Below are 18,555 nucleotides of genomic sequence, written 5' to 3' on the forward strand. Positions count from 1 at the left end.
CTATCAACTGCAAACGCCCAGTTCATTTGGGTGAGATGAGCACCCTGGCTTCCCATCACTGCAAATGAAAATAGAATCGACCACCGGAATATTTTGCGCTTGCAAACTTCAGAGAAAAAGAGCCTCTCTCATCCAGCATCTTGCTTTTGCTGTGGCCAATGAGATACCCAGGCGGAAGCCCTCAGGCGGAAGCTGGGCGCAAAACTCTCTGCCTCCTTGCCAGCTGCTGTGCACAGAGGGGCACCGGATGAAACAGGCTGGTACCGTGGCTACTGGCAGAAGAGCTGCTTTTGTTTCCAGCTCAATTATTTCCTTCCACCAGATTTGGGTGCAGGTTGGTGTTTTTTGTTTGTTTTAAAAAGGACACACACACACCGACAGGTGTGGTAATGGTGCCCTGGAAAGGGGGATTCCCTAGGGGGCACTAAGGGGCAAGCGAGGCAGCACTGGAGGTGTAAACAGCTTTCAAACTTTGGGAAACTGGCACCACCAGCTCAAGTCCATCAATCTTCTTGAACCAATCGAACTCAATAGTTTTGATTGGATTTTGATTCAGCAATACCGTTTTGAATTTTATTATTGTGTTATTGCCTTGGTGCAAACTGTTATTCTAAATAATGCTTTTTATAAGGTAGGGGGCACTCGGGATGAGTTTATAGAACCAAGGTGGCGGTGGCCTTCTCCAAATTGGGAACCTCTGCTCCATGCTAACAGCAGGAGGCACCCCAGGCAAAAGGGGGAGCCCACCCCAAATTTATAGATGGAAGCTGTGTAGTAGACTTGCCTCGCTTTGTCACTTACATCACCCTTGCCTGCAGTGTGGGACAAAGACTGCTGCATGACGCAGGAGCAATTTGCAAACTGCGGATGAAGTACAGAAGCAGGAAAGGAAAAAAAACCTGCTTGTGCCCCAACCTCAGTGGCTGCTGGAATATGCTGAAGTGCTTTCAGAAACCACTGGGCAACAGTGGCTTAAAGGTAAAGGGTACAGGGACCCCTGACCATTAGGTCCAGTCGTGGCCGACTCTGGGGCTGCAGCGCTCATCTCGCTTTATTGGCCGAGGGAGCCGGCGTACAGCTTCCGGGTCATGTGGCCAGCATGACTAAGCCGCTTCTGGCGAACCAGAGCAGCGGATGGAAACGCCGTTTACCTTCCCACCGGAGCGGTACCTATTGATCTACTTGCATTTTGACGTGCTTTCAAACTGCTAGGTTGGCAGGAGCAGGGACCGAGCAACGGGAGCTCACCCCGTCGCGGGGATTCGAACCGCCGACCTTCTGACCGGCAAGTCCTAGGCTCTGTGGTTTAACCCTCAGCGCCACCCGCATCCCAGTCGGCTTACACAGTGGCTTACAGAGCACCAAACCTCAACTTCCCTGGGCAGATTTGCGTCACTGGGCAAAAACTATTTCCAAAACGCCTGACATGTATTAACACCTGTAATAATCCTTACGAGTGACCCTGTAAGGCAGGTCAAGTATGACTCTCCAAGTTGTGGGTGGGATCCGGGGGCAAGAGAAAGGCTTGCCTAAGGCCACCGAGGTAAACAGCTGGTGGCTGCAGAATCTGAACCATGGACTGCATCTCTCAGACCCTCCAGCTGTGGATCTCAACACACTTCTCAGGGAGCAAGTGCCATTATTAACATGCCTCCAAGTAAACATGTACAGGATTGCACCGTTAGCCTCTATGTTGCGTTCACGAGCCCAGAAAGATTGGTGAGCCCAAAGGCTCCTGCAGAGGAATGCCTATAATAACCAGGATGTGCCCCAAATCATAGCACAAACCAGAGTTTACAAAGCCAGTTCAAACCACGGTTTTGGTTCTCCTTTGCGAGTGGCTCGTGATCCATGGTTCGCTTTCAAAAATGGTTTGATATTTGCTTATTTGCCTCCCTTACGCTGCTTCCCTATAGGTGGAACTAAACTGAGTCATTTTGCTACAGGTGGGACTAAAAAACAGCCATTTTGTTCCTGTGACTCATCTCTGTTCATGGTCTTCCTAGGAGTGAGTTGAAACACCGAACGCAGAGAGGTTTGCAACGCCAGGCCACGCAGAGCCAGGGCACCGTTTTCCAAGGAGCGGACACAAATGCTTCTTTTACACGGCGCAAATCCAAAACGGCCACTTGCTCACTGCTATGACTCCAGCAATGCCTTGGGCAGGGGGAAACTAGAACGCTGCAACCAGGCATCTTGGTGCCCTCCAGCGGCGTAGCGTGGGTTGTCAGCACCCGGGGCAAGGCAAGTAATTTGCGCCCCTAACCCCTAACCTGCCGCCGCTGCCAGCTTCTTCTTGCTGCTGCCTGGGCTGGGGTATTTACAGTAAGGTAGCCACGGCGGCAGCGGCGGGTCTGTGTCAGGTGATCTGAGGCGAGTTGCCGCTGGCGCTGCCGCCCAAACAACGCTGCTTGCCCGGAGGAGGAGGAGGGCAGAGAGGCGAGGAAAATGCAACATGGCCCAGCAGCTGCAGCAGTGAGGAGGGGCTGCCTGGCGCGCCCTCCGCGGCCCTGGCGCGCGGGGACCGTGGCCAGTGCTGAGAGCCGCTGCCTGCCGGACGCCTTCAGCCCGGACGCGCGCACAGCTCGTCGGCTCCGCGAGACATGGGGCTCTGCTACAGCCTGCGCCCGAGGCTCTTCGGCGACTCCGGAGGCGGCGAGCGCCCCCCTCCCAGATGTTGCGCCCGGTGCGGCCGGGCCCCCCTGCACCCCCCACACTATACCACTGGTGGCCTCTGACCTTGCTGGCGTTGGAGGCTGTTTAGAAGGTGTGTTATTTGAAAGAGCTCTGCTTGGCGGCTCCATTCTCTTGCCTCCGGCCGGATGCCCCCAGGAAAATGGGGCTTGCGGGCAGCAGTCCTCACCCTGCCACCTGGCCTTTGGAGCGACGCTGAGCCCCTCCTAGCCTCGAGTTCGAATTCCCTGCTTTTCAGAAGCCAGCCTCAGCAGAATCCTCGACTCCGCTGCCACCTTGCACGCTCCAAAAATGCCAGTGGGGTGGGCATCCTCGGCCGGGAACCCAGCGCCTCATTCTCCCGCCCGGGGAGTGAAGGCGCAGGGGCAGGAAGTGGGGGCCGCTCAGCAGGCCAGCTCATTGTCCCCCATGGCAGAGAAAGGGAGGCTGTAGCTGCTGCTGCTTTTGCTTCGCTTGCTGCGTTTGCCCCATGCCAGGAGGGAGCTGGCGCCTTTGCTCTGCATCAGGGTCTTCCGGCAGTTCTCTTTGTTGCTTTTCAGGAGGCCGCTACTGCCGCCGCCACCAGCAACGCCAGGACCCATCGCTGAAGACTTCTTGTCCACCTTTCAAAGGGAGAAAAAAGACGGGGTTTGGGTGGAGGAGAAGTGGAAGGAGAGCAGTAGCTTGCTGGCATCTAACTTTTGCTGAACGTTCTCATCAAATTCCAGCAGAACAGAACCATAAAGCATTAATCGCTTCGGCATGAGACGTGCCACAGTTCCTGGGTTGGGGGGGGTTGGACTAAATGACCTTTGGGGTCCCTTCCAACTCTACGATTCTATGTTCGTCATGCACTCAATTGTTCAGACTTCGGGGAGGGCATAATTCCACGTACAAACAAAATTACCAAAATTACCGTATTTTTTGCTCTATAAGACTCACTTTTTCCCTCCTAAAAAGTAAGGGGAAATGTGTGTGCGTCTTATGGAGCAAATGCAGGCTGCGCAGCTATCACAGAAGCCAGAACAGCAAGTGGGATTGCTGCTTTCACTGCGCAGCGATCCCTCTTGCTGTTCTGGCTTCTGAGATTCAGAATATTTTTTTTCTTGTTTTCCTCCTCCAAAAACTAGGTGCGTCTTGTGGTCTGGTGCGTCTTATAGAGCGAAAAATAGGTAGTGGTTCCCGAACTTTCCTGGGCCACTGCCTCCTTTGCTCCATAAACTCAACCCCAGTGCCCCCCAACCTGTAAAACGCATCATTCGGAACAGTGGTTTGCACAACCCACTAAGGAACACAGTAACAGAATAAAATTCAGTACAGTAACAACCAACTGCACATTTATTTTAAAGAAATCCGATTAAACCTGTTTAGTCTGATTAATTCAACAAAACTGACGAGCTTGACCAGGTGATGCCAGCTTTTCAAAGTCTAATGGCCATTTATTTATTTATTTATTTATCCACCCACCCACCCCCATCATCCAGCCCAGACACTGAGATCCAGTGCCGAGGCCCTTCTGGCGATTCCCTCACTGCGAGAAGTGAGGTTACAGGGAACCAGGCAGAGGGCCTTCTCGGTAGTGGCACCTGCCCTGTGGAACACCCTCCCAGCAGATGTCAAGGCAATAAATAACTATTCTACTTTTAAAAGACATCTGAAGGCGGCCCTGTTTAGGGCAGTTTTTAATGTCTGATGCTGTATTGTTTTTAATATTCAGTTGGAAGCCGCCCAGAGTGGGTGGGGGAAACCCAGCCATATGGGCAGGGTATAAATAATAAATTATTATTATTAAGGAACCACTGATCTAAGTGATGCATCCTTCTGTCCCCTGAGCAATCCTAAGAGAATTGTAGAGTCAGAAGAGGATTCTGAGGGTCACCTAGTTTAACCCCCCCCCCCCCGCAATGTGGGAATCTCAACACGCAGGTCCCCCATCCAATCCAAAACCAGACCAGACCCTGCTTAGCTTTGCAAATGTGCCAGCAGTTTTATTGCTGCGCCACTAGGACTACCCTGACCACCCCTCCAATGGGCCTTTGCTCATCCCAGCCCCCACCCTGCTTACCACGCTCTGCCCTTCGGAGTACTGCAGGGTGATGACGCCGACATCCGCTCCCTCGTCCCCGGCCACCTTCAGGAGTTGCACCACTTCCGCATGCTTAGACCACTTGCAGTCCTTGCCGTTGATGGAGACGATGTAGTCGCCTTCCTTCAGGCCGGCGTCCTGGAAACCCAGCGAGGAGAGGTGAGGCCCAGGGAAGCTGGGAAGCCCCCCGCAGAACAGGTAAGAGGGAGGGGAAGGGGCACGGAGACCTTCAGGAACCCCAAGGCTGTGAGGGATTTCGTGCGAAGAGATGCGTCAATGGAGGGGAGTTCATCTCCTATCCAGTAAGGCTAGGAAAACACTCCTGCTTTTAATTCAATGGAAAACTAACTTCAGGCTTACCAGCCTTACGAGACTGCAGAAATAGCTTATCAGCTAACATCCTCACTGCGTCTGTGAAACTCACTGCCACTAGAACAGAAAAACACCAGCCACAAAGGCAAAAACCACTGGCCGTCTAGTTGTGCAAAATGTGAGTCAGCTCCTCCTGAAATTTACCTTGGGAAATGGGAAACACTACCAAGCATTCAGCTTACTGTATTTTTCACTCTATAAGACACACTTTTCCCCTCCTAAAAAGGGGAAATGTCTGTGCGTCTTATGGAGTGAATGCAGACGGGAGGCTCTGCTCAGCGTTCCCTTTAAAGAGCTGAGGGGAAAAGCCCCCAAGAGCCGCACACACGCTCCACGCGGCTCTTTAAAGGGAGTGCGGCTCTTCGGGGAGCCTTCCTCCCGCTGCCCTCAAGAGGTTTCACGTGGCTATCCCATAAGCCAGGACAGCAAGCGGGATCGTGTAATAAAAACATTATTTCCTAGGGAGAAAATCCCAATGCATTACGGACTCTCTCTCTCTCTCTCTCTGGCTACACTTCTAGATATTTTCTCTGCGTACTGAATCGATTTGTACATTCAGGCCTTCTTATAGCGACCTTAGGGTAGAAATCCTTCAGGTGCAGGGAGCTGAAGGTTCCTCCAACGAGGGTTCGCATAGCAGGACCTGCATGCTCAGTGGAACCTTGGTTTTCGAGCATCTTGGAAGTTGAACATTTCGGAACCCAAACACTGAAAACCCAGAAGTAATTGCTTCCGTTTTCGAATGCGCCTCGGAAGTCGAATGGCGAGAGATGAGGTTACAGGGAACCAGACAGAGGGCCTTCTCGGTGGTGGCGCCCACCCTGTGGAACGCCCTCCCTTCAGATGTGAAGGAAATAAGCAGCTATCTTATCTTTAAAAGACATCTGAAGGCAGCCCTGTTTAGGGAAGTTTTTAATACTTAATGCTGTATTGTTTTTAACACTCGATTGGGAGCTGCCCAGAGTGGCTGGGGAAACGCAGCCAGATGGGCGGGGTATAAATAATAAATTATTACAGTGGTGCCCCGCAAGACAAACGCCTCGCAAGACGGAAAACCCGCTAGACGAAAGGGTTTTCCGTTTTGGAGGCGCTTTGCAAAACAAATTTCCCTGTGGGCTTGCTTCGCAAGACGAAAATGTCTTGCGAGTTCCTGCGGGTTCCCCCCCCCTTTTTTCCTCCTTTTCCTAAGCCGCTAAGCCGCTTATCAGCTGATCCGCTGATAAGCCGCTTAACAGCTGATCGCTAAAAGCCACTAAACCGCTAATAGCGCTAATCCGCTAAGCTGTCAATGGGCTTGCTTCGCAAGACAAAAAAACTGCTATACGAAGAGCCTCACGGAACGGATTAATTTCGTCTTGCGAGGCACCACTGTATTATTATTATTTCTCAATTTTCACCATTGAAATTGCTGACAGCTCTTTGCGCCTTGGTTGTCAAACATTTCAGAAGTCAAACGGTCTTCCGGAACGGATTATGTTCGGCAACCAAGGTTCCACTGTATAGGGCAGCTTCACACATGGTGAGCAAGGCACCCACGTTCCCAACCACAAGACCAGCCACTTACCGCCGCACAGCCTCCAGCAATGACTCCAGCAATGAGCACTGGGGAATCCCCTCGGAGGGTGAACCCAAAGCCGTTCTCGCCTCGCACCAGGCGCACCGTCCTCGGGGGAAGCCACTTGTTCTTGGCGGAGAAAACCGACAGCGGGCCCTGCAGGAGGCAGATGGAATAATAATAATAATAATAATAATAATAATAATAATAATATATTTATACCCTGCCCATCTGGCTGGGATTCCCCAGCCACTCTGGGCAGCTTCCAACAAATTATTAAAATACAGTAGTCTGTTAAACATTAAAACCTTCCCTAAACAGGGCTGCCTTCAGATGTCTTCTAAAAGTCTGGTAGTTGTTTCTCTCTCTGACATCTGGTGGGAGGGTGTTCCACAGGGCGGGTGCCACTACCAAGAAGGCCCTCTGCCTGGTTCCCTGTAACTTGGCTTCTCGCAATGAGGGAACCGCCAGAAGGCCCTCGGCGCTGGACCTCAGTGTCCAGGCAGAACGATGGAGGTGGAGACTCTCCTTCAGGTATACTGGACTGAGGCCGTTTAGGGCTTTCAAGGTCAGCACCAACACTGTGAATTGGGCTCAGAAACGTACTGGGAGTACTGCAGGAGAGAGACTTCCAGGGCTGGGGGTGCATTTCTCCCCCATGGAGCAGAAAATTAGCATCCAGTTCCCAGGGTGGCCAGAGAGATGCCTCCGTGGGGAGCCTGAAAACATCTCCCCACTCGGGGTTCCCAGAGACCGACACTCGGAGATGTACCACCTCTGCTGCATGGCAGTGGCTCGTGGGATCGTCCTTTTGGTAGGGACAAATCCCTCGCCATGCAGACGAGTGTGCTCTGAATTTCACACCGGACTACTGCAATCTGCTCTATGTGGGACTGCAAAGAGGTTTGGTTGTTGTTCTTAGTCTTTGTTAAATTTATGTGCTGCTCCTCATTCAAGCATCACAGGAAAATTTACAGCATAAAAACACAAAAATATATAACATAATCATAAACAAAACAATAACCCCCAAAGCCCATTATTATTATTATTATTATTATTATTATTATTATTACTACTACTACTACTACTATTACTACTACAGTCATACCTCGGGTTACAGACACTTCCAGTTGTGCACTGCGCTGGTCCCAAAAGTACCAGAATGGGTTACTTTTGGGTTTCAGCGCTTGCACATGCGCAGAAGCGCTAAATTGCGCTTTGCGCATGAGCAGAAGTGCCGAATTGCGACCCGTGCATGCACAGACAAGGGGGTTGCGAACGTGCCTCCTACATGGGCCACGTTCGCAACCCGAGTGTCCACTGCATTCCGCAAACATGGAGCCACCACCGAAAAGGCCCCTTCTCACACTGCCACCCTCTGGACCTCTCATGGAGAAGGGTCTGAGATGATGATCTCAGGGTCCGGGGCAGTTCATATTTGGATAGGCAGTCCTTGGGGGTCTTGCGGTCCTGAGCCATTTATAGGTCAAAGCCAGCACTTGGGCCTGGAAACTAATTGGTAGCCAGCGCAGTTGGACCAGGATCGGTGTAATATACTCAAACCGTCTTGCTGTCAGGTGAGCAACCTGGCTGCCAAATTCTGCACCAGCAGAAGTTTCCGAACCGTCTTCTGAGGCAGCCCCACGCATAATGCTGGCCCATTTCACTGCGTGACATGGAGCTCTATAGCATTACAAGGGAGGGACAAAATGGGGAAGACAGGAGGGCGGACCTCTGGGATCTCTTGGCAATGGATCCACTCTACTCTACCATTGCCGCTCACTTCAAAACCTGGCCTCATCCAGGCCCTGTGGTACGTACCAGCCGATGGAAGATATCTGTGACTTTCACCTTGGAAAAGTTGGGAGATTTGATTTCCGGCCTCTGGTGAGTTTTTGCTAAAAGAGAGAGAGAGAGGGAGAAAAACAAGGCTGAGAAAGAGGAGGGGCACAGGAAGTGGTGCTTTGAACCAGCCTTTGTCAACCAGAATTCTTGGAATAGATAGGTAGCCGTGTTGGTCTGCCATAGTCAAAACAAAATAATTCTTGGAACTACAACTCCCATCAGCGTGTGCTGGCTGGGCCTGATGGGACTTGTAGTCGAAAACATCTAGAACGTACCAGGTTGGGGGAAACCTATTTTTAAACCACTGCACAAATATATCAGTACGTATCGCTTCTGCAGCTGGATCCCTAAGGACTGCAAGTAGATATAATTCGAGGAAAAGCATGTATTCCGCAGAAACCCAGAATTTTACTCTGGACACACAGAATCCAGCATCCCTTCAGCTGTCTCTTCCTTTCCTTGGGCATGTTTCTAAGTCCTTAAGCCTGCTAAGAGATCTCTTTTGATGACCCATGGCAAAATCTCCGAGTCCAGAAGAATTCCCCCTCTGCTCAGAAGACAGGGAGTCACAGATTCCCGCCTTTCCTGTAACGCAGCAGGCTGTTTTAAAGCATTTTTAAAACATTGTGCGTTGATGCTGTAATAACCTTGCCTTGGGACTTTGGGGTGAAGGGCAGGTAATTCATAACCACAAGGGGTCTTGATCAGGAAGACCAAAATTTCAATAAGGAATGGGGGAAATATATCATTTACTTGAAAAAAATCATTGTAAACAATTACAATTATTAGTAGGATTGGAATGACGCTCGTAGTTAAAAGTTGTGGTGTTTTTTTTTTTTTGAGATTTAATAAAATTGGACGAACAGAGAAGATGCAGGAGAAAAAGTTAACGTAAGGGAACTTATGGAAATTGTTTTATTTGTTTACTTGATGACTGTTGGTAAATCTGAAAATTTAATCATTAGTATTATTATTAATCACAAGGAGTCTGGATTTAAAAAATAAATGCTTTGTGCATTTGTGCCTAATCTTGCTCACTTACGGTGGATGTCGGGGGCGTCCGCCGTCTCGAAGAAGTCTTCCTCGTGGTCGATCTCCGAGTACTTGCCGAGCGAGCGCTTGTGGGCGAAGCAGAGGACCTCCTGGAGAATGTCCATCTTCCTCAAGATCTTGCACAGACTGTGGATCCTCATGGCTTCCTCGTGCCTCATGATGGCCTTTCTGAGGTGAGCCTTGCCTACAAGCACACCCAACAAATATATACTGTATTTTTTGCTCTGTAAGACGCACTTTTTTCCTCCTAAAAAGTAAGGGGAAATGTCTGTGCGTCTCATGGAGCGAATGCACTGGATGGAAGAGGGATCCCTCGGCTACCGCTGCAGCTGCGAGCTGAGGGATGCCTCCGCAGCCGGAGCCATGGCTCCCGTCCATTGCTCGCTGTGAAACCAGCAGAGCAAGAGGCACTGTGCAGCTATCGCTCTTGCTCTGCTGGCTTCAGTGATAGCTACGCAGCGGCTTTTGCTCTGCTGGCTTCTTAGCGAAGCGGGAGGAGGGACGGATGAGAGCCCGCCTTGCTGTAAAGCAAGCAAAGCACCTGTCCTGGTGTCTCTTTTACAGCAAAGCGGGAGGAGGAATGGGCAAGCAAAGTGAGACAGAAACCATGTAAGCGGCTCTCGCTTTACTTAGAATCATAGAATCATAGAATCGTAGAGTTGGAAAAGACCACAAGGGCCATCGAGTCCAACCCCCTGCCAAGCAGGAAACACCATCAGAGCACTCCTGACATATGGCTGTCAAGCCTCTGCTTAAAGACCTCCAAAGAAGGAGACTCCACCACACTCCTTGGCAGCAAATTCCACTGTCAAACAGCTCTTACTGTCAGGAAGTTCTTCCTAATGTTTTGGTGGAATATTTTTTCTTGTAGCTTGGAACCATTGCTCCGTGTCCGCTTCTCTGGAGCAGCAGAAAACAACCTTTCTCCCTCCTCTATGTGACATCCTTTTATATATTTGAACATGGCTATCATATCACCCCTTAACCTCCTCTTCTCCAGGCTAAACATGCCCAGCTCCCTTAGCCGTTCCTCATAAGGCATCGTTTCCAGGCCTTTGACCATTTTGGTTGCCCTCCTCTGGACACGTTCCAGTTTGTCAGTGTCCTTCTTGAACTGTGGTGCCCAGAACTGGACACAGTACTCCAGGTGAGGTCTGACCAGAGCAGAATACAGTGGCACTATTACTTCCCTTGATGTAGATGCTCTGCGCAGATTTTTTTCTTCTTGCTTTCCCCCTCTAAAATCTAGGTGCGTCTTATGGAGCGAAAAATACAGTAACTATGTGCAAAGGCACGGAGAACTCTGCGGCTGCGTCAGGCCAAAGGCCAGCTGAGGCTGCTCGGAACAGCACTGCAAAACATCTGGCAGCCACCCTGGGCCCATAACCTGACGTGCCAGCGTAAATGAATAACGCAGAGTTTTTCAGTGAAAAAGTAAGAGCTTTACTGAGTTAAAATAAACTTCTTCATAAACAACATAGTTCCAAGCAGTTTGACTGAGATTCCATACTGACTCTGCTCACAACTGAGGCAGACGGACTCTGACTGAAATCTTACAGAGAGAAAATGGCTGCTAAGTCACATGTCAGAGCGACTCAACAGATAGCAGTTAGGCCTGAATAACTATAGTAGGACCAAATGATTGCACAATCCCAGCACTTCCCAGCCTGCTTTGCTGCTTCGGCTCTCATGTGTCTTTCTGACACCAGCTTGGCCAAGGATGCTCTAAGCCAGTATCAGCCAGGGGACGGAGGATGAAGGGATTCTGGAAATGGGGACTTACCCAGCTTCCTTCGCTCTTCTTGGTCCTGCAAGAGCAGCCGGACGTCTGGGCCCTGTGGCGGCGTGACGTGGAACTGGAGGAAAGCTTTCTCATGCTCTGGAAGATCCGCCTCAGACGCAGCTGCAGGAGACAGACCAGGAAAAGGCTGACTTGGCAAGCAATGGAAAGATCAGGAGGCTCCAAAAATAATAGATTGGCCAAATTCAATTACAGGAATTTGTGGAGATTGACTAGCAAACTCAAAGGAAACGCAAAGGAAAAAATTTGCGGGAAAATGGGATGGTTATAGAAGATAGGTTCAAAAATACAATAATAGTTTTGACTCCGTGCTAGCGTTCGAGTGACAAAGGAAGTAAAAGGAGGTGGACAATAATTAAGGATTTGTTATGTTTTCTGAATGTATTGGAAAATCTATATAGAAAGGTTTATTGTTTTGTGCACATTCAATTGTAAGATAAAACATATGCGAAGGGACTTGACAGGAAGTCAAAATTGAAGAAAAGTTTCTGTAAGATAAAAGGGGGAAATATTTATTTTATTATTATTATTATTATTATTATTATTATTATTATTATGTGTGTGTGTGTGTTTTGTATGGAATGTTTGGGAGGAAATAAGATGGTAAATAACAAATAAAAAACAAAATATTGATGTATGTAATTTTTATTTCTGAATTATATTTCGTGGTAGTATGGTTGTGATGTTTTTTGTAACATAAAATCATTCAATTAAAATTGTTTTTTTTTTAAACAGGAAAAGGCTTACTTGGGAGGAATCACAGAAGCGTAGCATGGGAAGGGACCCCTAGGGGTCATCCATTCCAACCCCCTTCAATTCAGGAATCTCAGCTGAAGCATCCATGACAGATGGCCATCCAACCTCTGCTGAGAAACCTCCAAGGAAGGAGAGTCTTGTGGGAGTCTGTTCCACTGCTGAACAGCTCTTACCGCCAGAAAGTTCTTCCTGATGTTTAGTCGCAATCTCCTTTCTTGTAACTTGAAGCCATGGGTTCGAGTCCTACCCTTCTGGAGCGGCAGAAGAGAAGCTTTCTGCCTCTTCCATGGGACAGACCTTCAGGTAATTGAAGATGGCTTTCCTATCTCCTCTCTGTCTCCCCTTTTCCAGGCCAAACACACCCCTGAGCGTTGGGTCCAGTTGCAGACGACTCTGGGGTTGCGGCGCTCATCTCACTCTATAGGCCGAGGGAGCTGGCGTTTGTCCGCAGACAGCTTCCGGGTCATGTGGCCAGCATGACTAAGCCGCTTCTGGCGAACCAGAGTAGCGCACAGAAACGCCGTTTACCTTCCCGCCAGAGTGGTACCTATTTATCTACTTGCACTTTGACGTGCTTTCAAACTGCTAGGTTGGCAGGAGCAGGGACCGAGCAACGGGAGCTCACCCCGTCATGGGGATTCGAACCGCCAACTTTCCAATCGGCAAGCCCTAGGCTCTGTGGTTTACACCACAGCGCCACCCACGTCCCTTTTTACTCAGAGTAGGCTCATTTAAATGAATGAGTGTGGCAGAGATAGGTCCATCAATTTCAAAGGGGCTACTTTGAATGGAACTTAATTTTTCATTGTTTCTCTCCCCTTCACACTTTTTCTCTCTTTTTCCTCCCTTGTTCAATTTGCTATTTTCCAAAAAGATGAAGAAAAGCAGCAAGCCGCAAGGCAAGACAGGCAGACTACTCAAAACCCAGCTGGTTGCTAAACACCGCCCAATTCTCTGGGCAATCGCTGCTTGCCAAGTCTCTAGTCCTGAGCGTGGCAGAGACCACATGACCCAAGTCCTTGTGAGATGTGAAACAGACCGACTATCGCCCTGAAGATGTAATCTCCTCTGCATTTATTATCATTCGCCGGCCAAAGCCACGGCTAATCTGCTTACGTTAGGAATGAACTTTGGGATTAGGGCCGCTCTAAGCGCCAGGAGGAGACAGTGAAGCGCTAAGGAAGCTCAGCTAAGCATCTTCCTCCCTGCTCTGAAAACAACACCTTGAAATCAGCCGCCGCTGCCCTAAGCCTATTATGGGCTGGCATCAGAGGTGGCACGTGCCAGCTTGGGGCTCAGTCTGGCGAGGAGTTTGCTGACAGGCTACCAAGCCAGTCAGAGACCGTTTTACTCCAGAGATGTACAAAATGGGGAGAAGCAGTGAAGCCAAGACCACACTGGTTTCAGATTCAAATTGTGCTCGGAAACGTACTGGGAGCCATGTACTGGGAAACACACCTTTCAAGACCGGTGGTATGTGGTCTTGGCAGCCACTCCCAGTCACCAGTGTGGCTGCCGCATTCTGGATTAGTTGTAGATTCCGGGTCACCTTCAAAGGTAGCACCACGTTGAGCGCATTGCAGTAGTCAAAGCGGGAGACAACCAGAGAATGCACCACTCTGGCCAGACAGTCCGCGGGAAGGTAGGTTCTCATCCTGCATACCAGGTGGAGCTGGTAAACAGCTGCCCTGGACACAGAACTGACCTGCACCTCCATGGACAGCTGTGAGTCCAGAATGACTCCCAGGCTGCACACCTGGTCCTTCAGGGACACAGTTGCCCCATTCAGGACCAGGGAGTCCTCCACACCCGCCTGCCCCCTGTCCTACAAGAACAGTACTTCTGTCTTGCCAGGATTCAACCTCAATCCATTAGCCGCCATCCATCCTCCAACCAGAATGGCCATGTATTGTTAAGTATTAGGGGCGAGGGGTAGTAGCATCTCCCCGGCTGCATATTGATGTCAGCTGGATGCACGTTGCACAAAAGCCACAGGTGGAGAGGCAGTAGTGACAATAAAGGATTATTATTATTATTATTAAAAAGCAGAGACGTCACCTTGCCAACAAAGGTCCGTATAGTTAAAGCTATGGTTTTCCCAGTACTGATGTATGGAAGTGGCAGCTGGACCATAAAGAAGGCTGATCGCCGAAGAATGGATGCTTTTGAATTATGGTGCTGGAGGAGACTCTTGAGAGTCCCATGGACTGCAAGAAGATCCAACCTCTCCATTCTGAAGGAAATCAGCCCTGAGTGCTCCCTGGAAGGACAGATCCTGAAGCTGAGGCTCCAAGCCTTTGGCCTCCTCATGAGAAGAGAAGGCTCCCTGGAAAAGACCCTGATGTTGGGAAAGATGGAGGGCACAAGGAGAAGGGGACGACAGAGGACGAGATGGTGGGACAGTGTTCTTGAAGCTACCAGCATGAGTTTGACCCAACTGTGGGAGGCAGTGGAAGACAGGAGGGCCTGGCGTGCTCTGGTCCAGGGGCTCACAAAGAGTTGGACACAACTAAACAACTATACAATAACTATTATTATTATTAATTGTGCTTGGGGGCAGAGGGAGAGATTGAGGGCGGGGGCACGGGAGAGCCAAAGGGGATACTCACGGGGGCAGTCGCAAAGAGCCATGGCAGCGTAGCAGTGAGAGAGAGCCTTGAAGTGCTCGGATTTGACATGCACCATCGTGGTCCATGAAAAGGGGACGTAATCCTTCACGTGGGGCTGGGTCATTGTCTGATACACCAAGGAGTAGACCTCTTCCACCTGGAAATGTCAAGGACAGGTACAAGGTGGAAACACAGGCATGGCAAAGGTTATTTCACACTCACCCACCCAATGGCAGGTGGCCACGAGGGGAAACTCCAGGTGTTTATTGAGCATCCGTCCCGATTCGCATGCACAACACAGAGGCTGTATACAGAGAGTCTGCCATCATTCGACTGCAGGGAGATCGCAGGACCACAAGCACCAGGGCGGATAAAAATCAATGGTATTTTTTTTTATTTAAATCAGATTTTTAAAAATTTTAAATTGGATTTTTAAAATAAAATGCTTTTGGAGTAAAAACCTTTCTAAAGATAGTTTTCTATTTAAGTTCTATAATAGTCCAAAATACATCAGGAAATAAGGATTTGCTTTAAGTTTTTCATGTGTGCCAAAACTCAGGTTTTTTTATTAATTGTTTAACCACCTCAGTTAACAAACATGGATACATATGCTATAATGTTATTGTTTTAGTTTAAATTATTATTAAGGAAATTGTTATTGCCTTCCAATAAAGCACAGCAGAAAAGCTGTCCAAATATAAACAGCCAGCTTATTAAACCTCACAATAATTTCATAATTATCTGCCTACGTATTTCTAATAGCATAACGATATCAGTAATTTTTTATATAACTCTAAGAACTACTCTGGAAATTTATTATTCCAAAAATGAAACCTTCATCTGGTTGTAAATATTAAGATTACACCAGCAAGAATGAGTCCTTCTGGGGGGGGGGGGGGGAGATTACTGACTAGTGATTTAAATCGTGATTTAAATAGATTTGATTTAAATGAAATCCACCCTGACAAGCACCCATCGAAATTTGTTTGCAAGCAGGTTCTGCGAGAACAAGCGCTCGCCGTCATATGTCTGCAGGGAGGTTATGCAGCGATGAGCAGCAATTGCGATTTGTTAGCAGTCATTTGGCCACGTGTCTCTGTTGCAATTTGCCTTCACGGAGGTTACACATCAATGAGTGCCCATCATAGTTTGTTGGCGAGAGAATATACGACAAGGAGCACCTGCTGTAATTTGTTTGACGAGATATATACCACAATGACGATTCTCTCCTTTACGACCTCTTAAGTGACAATGTAATTTGCAATTTATCATTGATTTGTAGGAGAAAACTGAACTTGATAGGGCTTAATCTAACTGACTTTGAAAATTCTGACCCCTAAGATATTTGGGAAGAATCTTACAGAAAAAGGTGTTCTCTCCACTCTCGAAGTTGCAAAACACAGCACTTGCTCTCCTCTCTATTTAAATCTCCCTTTGTGTAGAGATTTTCAAAGGGGATACATGACAAATCTGAAGAATCATGAATTGTGCAGGCTGTTTATGTTAGCCAGATTTAATATGTTTCCCTCAATGATAGTAAGAGGAAGATACAGTGGTGCCCCGCAAGACGAATGCCTCACAAGACAAAAAACCCGCTAGACGAAAGAATTTTCCGTTTTTCGAGGTGCTTCGCAAGACGAATTTCCCTATGTGCTTGCTTCGCAAGACGAAAACGTCTTGCGAGTCTTGTGAGTTTTTTCCCTCCCCCCCTTTTTCTAAGCCTCTAAGCCGCTAATAGCCGCTAAGCCGCTAATAGGGGTGCTTCGCAAGACGAAAAACCTGCAAGACGAAAAGACTCGTGGAATGAATTATTTACGTCTTGCGAGGCACCACTGTATTTAGCTCTCCCAGAATCAGAGCATCTCTGTAAATGTAGTAAATAGGAACTTGATACTTTGGAGCATATTTTCTTTTCTTGTGATTTTGGCATTTATGCCATTATTAGAGGACTTACAATAGGCTCAATTCTATGCCACCAACGGTCCAGGACCTGCTTTCGGACAGGAATGATTAAATTAATAGTGGCTGAATTTTTGGGTGTTGTCCATGTAGAAAGACAGGGCCATTATAAAGAGATTTAGTGGTTCTTAATAGATTGGTGATGTGGTAATGTTGTATTGTATTACTTCTGCAAGCTGATTTTCTCTGGAGTTAAAGATCTGACTAGGACAAACCTTGTTATGTTTAGCTCGTATTTTGCACAACTTGTATACGGTGTCTGTTTGATAATGTGTGGTTTGCTATGCCTAATAGATATTTGGTTTGATTTGATTTACCACAATGACAGTTCACCGTAATTTGCTTGCAGGGTATGTCTTCCCCAACTTTCCTAGTCACAAAAGTCCCTGACCCTCTCCAAAGGCTGCTGTGGAGACCAGAACCAGTCTGGGAAGCTGCTGAGTCACTTCTGTGCTCCGTGAATCACGTCCCACCCCTGTCACAGCTCATACGATGCTAGTTTTGCCTTCCAAACACAGAATCCAAGCCGAACTTTCTGGGCACGGATCGGAATGTCCTGGAAGGGTTGAGGGGTGTGTGACTGGCTGGCTAGAACTCTGAAGAGGAACCAACCCACGCTGCAACACTTTGTTGCAGTTGCAGCTTGCAATGTTTAACAGATGCATTTAACAAACTTTTTTTTTCTGGGAAGCCTTTCACCCCTAAAGGAAAGTCACCAGCGAGGCAGTTTCAGGAAGTACTATCTAACTGGGACACAATTTTAACTTTGAAACCCGCATCCCACTTCTGGGCCCTAAACTTTACCTATCAACTGGCAGTTTCTTTTGATATTTATCTAAAGACGTGTGGCCTCCTTTACAGAACACTGATTTCTAAAAGATGTCTAATTCAAGAGCCACACTTCTGAAAAGAATATATTTTAAAGCTGGGAAAGCAGATATATGTGAATTCATTCATCAGATGGAACAGAAGTTATTTTGGAAATTGCTGGACCTCTTTGTTACCGTAGTAAAAATGTAAAGGGACCCCTGACCATTAGGTCCAGTCATGGAAGGCTCTGGGGTTGCGGCGCTCATCTCGCTTTACTGGCCGAGGGAACCAGCGTACAGCTTCCAGGTCATGTGGCCAGCATGACTAAGCCGCTTCTGGCGAACCAGAGCAGCACACGGAAACACCGTTTACCTTCCCGCCAGAGTGGTACCTATTTATCTACTTGCACTTTGACGTGCTTTTGAACTGCTAGGTTGGCAGGAGCAGGGACTGAGCAACAGGAGCTCACCCCGTCGCAGGGATTCGAACCGCCGACCTTCTGATCAGCAAGCCCTAGGCTCTGTGGTTTAACCCACAGCGCAACCCGCGTCCCTTTGTTACCGTAGTAGTCATCTGCTATTTTTAAGTATTGTGGCACAGCAATTCAGTAACTTTATTTTCCATCCACTTTTGCCATTTGTGCTTGTACCAGCTTCTGAAACAATAAAGTCTTAGCCGAGAAAAAGAAAAGTAAAGAAGTACTATCTTTAGTACTATCTTCCTAAACATTAGGAGGAACTTCCTGACAGTAAGAGCTGTTCGACAGTGGAATTTGCTGCCAAGGAGTGTGGTGGAGTCTCCTTCTTTGGAGGTCTTTAAGCAGAGGCTTGACAACCATATGTCAGGAGTGCTCTGGTGGTGTTTCCTGCTTGGCAGGGGGTTGGACTCGATGGCCCTTGTGGTCTCTTCCAACTCTATGATTCTATGAAAGCAGGGGTTTAGTTTAAAGGGTTCTATGCATGAACGAAAACATGCATCCCCAAACCCCTGGAACTGCTCTGTGTTTGCAGATCAAGGGCATGCTCAGCACTCCCAG

General features: G+C 48.4%; 1 protein-coding gene across 1 annotated transcript in view; it reads right to left on the minus strand.

Annotated features, from left to right (window-relative positions):
• Positions 1–2,737: 2,737 nt before the first annotated feature.
• RHPN1 (rhophilin Rho GTPase binding protein 1) overlaps positions 2,738–18,555 on the minus strand; it is a 52,359-nt gene continuing 36,541 nt past the window's right edge. Inside the window, exons 9-15 of the mRNA XM_081874268.1 lie at positions 14,751–14,907; positions 11,368–11,487; positions 9,574–9,768; positions 8,508–8,584; positions 6,696–6,842; positions 4,739–4,897; positions 2,738–3,296 (exon numbers count right to left, since the gene is read on the minus strand). Of these exons, the coding sequence (XP_081730394.1) occupies positions 3,078–3,296; positions 4,739–4,897; positions 6,696–6,842; positions 8,508–8,584; positions 9,574–9,768; positions 11,368–11,487; positions 14,751–14,907 (1,074 nt within the window). The 3' untranslated portion in view covers positions 2,738–3,077. The remainder of the gene's footprint in view (positions 3,297–4,738; positions 4,898–6,695; positions 6,843–8,507; positions 8,585–9,573; positions 9,769–11,367; positions 11,488–14,750; positions 14,908–18,555) is intronic.

Source organism: Podarcis erhardii (genome assembly GCF_964252035.2).
Source record: "Podarcis erhardii genome assembly, chromosome: 8".
NCBI lineage: Eukaryota > Metazoa > Chordata > Lepidosauria > Squamata > Lacertidae > Podarcis > Podarcis erhardii.